Source organism: Histoplasma capsulatum, genomic scaffold (genome assembly GCF_000149585.1).
Source record: "Histoplasma capsulatum NAm1 scaffold_8 genomic scaffold, whole genome shotgun sequence".
NCBI lineage: Eukaryota > Fungi > Ascomycota > Eurotiomycetes > Onygenales > Ajellomycetaceae > Histoplasma > Histoplasma mississippiense.
Genome location: NW_001813975.1, coordinates 1,792,850 through 1,794,808, shown reverse-complemented (window position 1 = coordinate 1,794,808; position 1,959 = coordinate 1,792,850). Strand labels below are relative to the sequence as shown.

Here is a 1,959-nt window from a genome sequence, read left to right as displayed (position 1 = left end):
ACCTAGCAGGAATAATCAGCTCAAGGCTTCATTTTTGTCAATAAGAGTAATGTACTTACTACACATCCACCACAGCCAAATTCTTTGGAGAATCATTGGATATACGTAGAACTGCAATTAAAATGTGGCAACGTTGAGGGACAGGATTGGGACGCTTTTTGCTAACTTTTGTTGCTGCAATTGGTAGAAGGATTGAGGGTCTTTGTGGAGAATGAGAATGAATCTGCGAGTCGCTGGCTAGACTTTTCAAGTGGGGACCAATATTATCCCGCATCTCGGAAGCTGTGTCTAACCTAACGATACTCCCACAGAAATGTAATAAGGAAACAAACACAAATGCAACTGGAGGTTGTGGTGGTCATTAGTCCATACGCTGTGCATGGTAATACGACAGCCTGTTGGTTCTACATAGCCCAGAAGTTCATACCTTGGGCAGGGACTCACGAAATCTCAACCCTTTTATGCTGAACTCAGAAGCAAGTGTGCTTCTCGATTGATAATATTCTGTAAAGCTTGGATTCTAGTTCCCTTCTTCCTTGGAATATAGTCTAATCCTGTAGGCGGTGGAATATATGAACCAAGCCCAGGACCTCAGATATGAAATACGTATGAAATAATATCGATATTTCTTTAACCTACTTGTTTTGTGGAGTTGGACAAGGAGGTCCCACACCATTGGAAAAGGAAGAGGAACCTTGAAACCTCAAGGTTTTGTTCAACGGGTATACCCAGATGCTCGATGAATACTGTGGGCATCAATGCTAGCAGGTCTCTCTAGGGAGATAGATGTATCTTGTAACTGATGCGAATGGGCCAAACGCCAAGAATATAAACGATGAAAAAAGATAAAATAAAATAAAATAATTATGTACTTTTTGCCTCTAAAAGATGGAAAGCAAATTGACTCAGACATGGAAATTTACACGAAAGTACGGCATGGGTAGCTTAGTGCCATGTTAGCTACATATCACAGCAATTGTCATTCGTAGAGCGCACCTACCTCGACGGATAGCCATGTTCAGAACCGAGCTCATACCTCGATTTCGGGTTTAAGTTCGGGGCCATAGGCGGGAGCCCCTGTGAGTCAAGCACATCGTCCACTTTCTTTTCCTTCTCGAAGAACGCAGCCAACCCATGTTCCTCTCCCCTTTGCTTTACTTCCACGAGTTGCTGGGTGCCCGCGTCTCCAACCTTAAGCACGTCGGCTTTAGGAGCCGCCTCACTTCCAACCGTAAGAAGTCCCACGATATCTGCCTGTTTCATTACGCTTGGGCGAGCGTAATTTCGTCGCACATCCCGTTTCCAGTAAGGGTTGTCAGCAATATCGCCAGCAGGCATCGTGACAGGGTCATCGTAGGATTGTGGTGCGAGAGCCCCTGGTGTGGGATTTCGGAATTGCGGGTTTAATGGGACACCATTTGATCGGCTTGGGTCGACGACCAATATCCGACGGATGCGCTCCCAAATACCGGTAGATTGAAGGGTGTATTTCTTCCGAATTCAGTTAGAATAATCGAAAAATGAACATGAACGGACGAAGAGGGAGGAGGCGGGGAAATGGATTTTGGTACCTGATTAATGGGGACGGTATTTGCGGACTTTGCCGCTCTCAATATCTGGGTCGATCGCATCTCGATGTAGCTGCGAACAGTCAGTGCGATTAAGAAACCCACAACTTTGAGACTCGCTGAGACTCGCTGGACAAGATTGGATTGAAGGTTGTTGATTGCAGTTTGGTGATGATTATGTCAGCAAAAGGAGTCCTGGAGGACACTGACTTTCATTGGTCATTCTACGCTCCAGGATCAGCTAACCATCTACAGCGTATGGGCATTTTTTCTCTCCTTTCTCACTCTATAAATGTATTTGTGAAGTTGTATGAGCTTGTGCCAGAAATCAAATATACAGTTAAAGACTTCCTCCCTCCTATCTGGGTCACTAGCGCGGTCAGTGTAGAAT

The 1,959-nt window shown here is 45.1% G+C and overlaps 1 protein-coding gene across 1 annotated transcript; it reads right to left on the bottom strand.

The window, feature by feature from the left end:
* Positions 1–919: 919 nt before the first annotated feature.
* HCAG_07459 (NADH-ubiquinone oxidoreductase 21.3 kDa subunit) lies at positions 920–1,834 on the bottom strand (the record flags this gene model as incomplete). The annotated part of the gene is made up of 4 exons (XM_001537987.1): positions 920–944; positions 1,001–1,491; positions 1,572–1,641; positions 1,815–1,834. The coding sequence occupies 4 exons, from the start codon at positions 1,832–1,834 to the stop codon at positions 920–922; spliced, it is 606 nt and encodes a 201-aa protein (XP_001538037.1).
* Between the last annotated feature and the right edge of the window lie 125 nt (positions 1,835–1,959).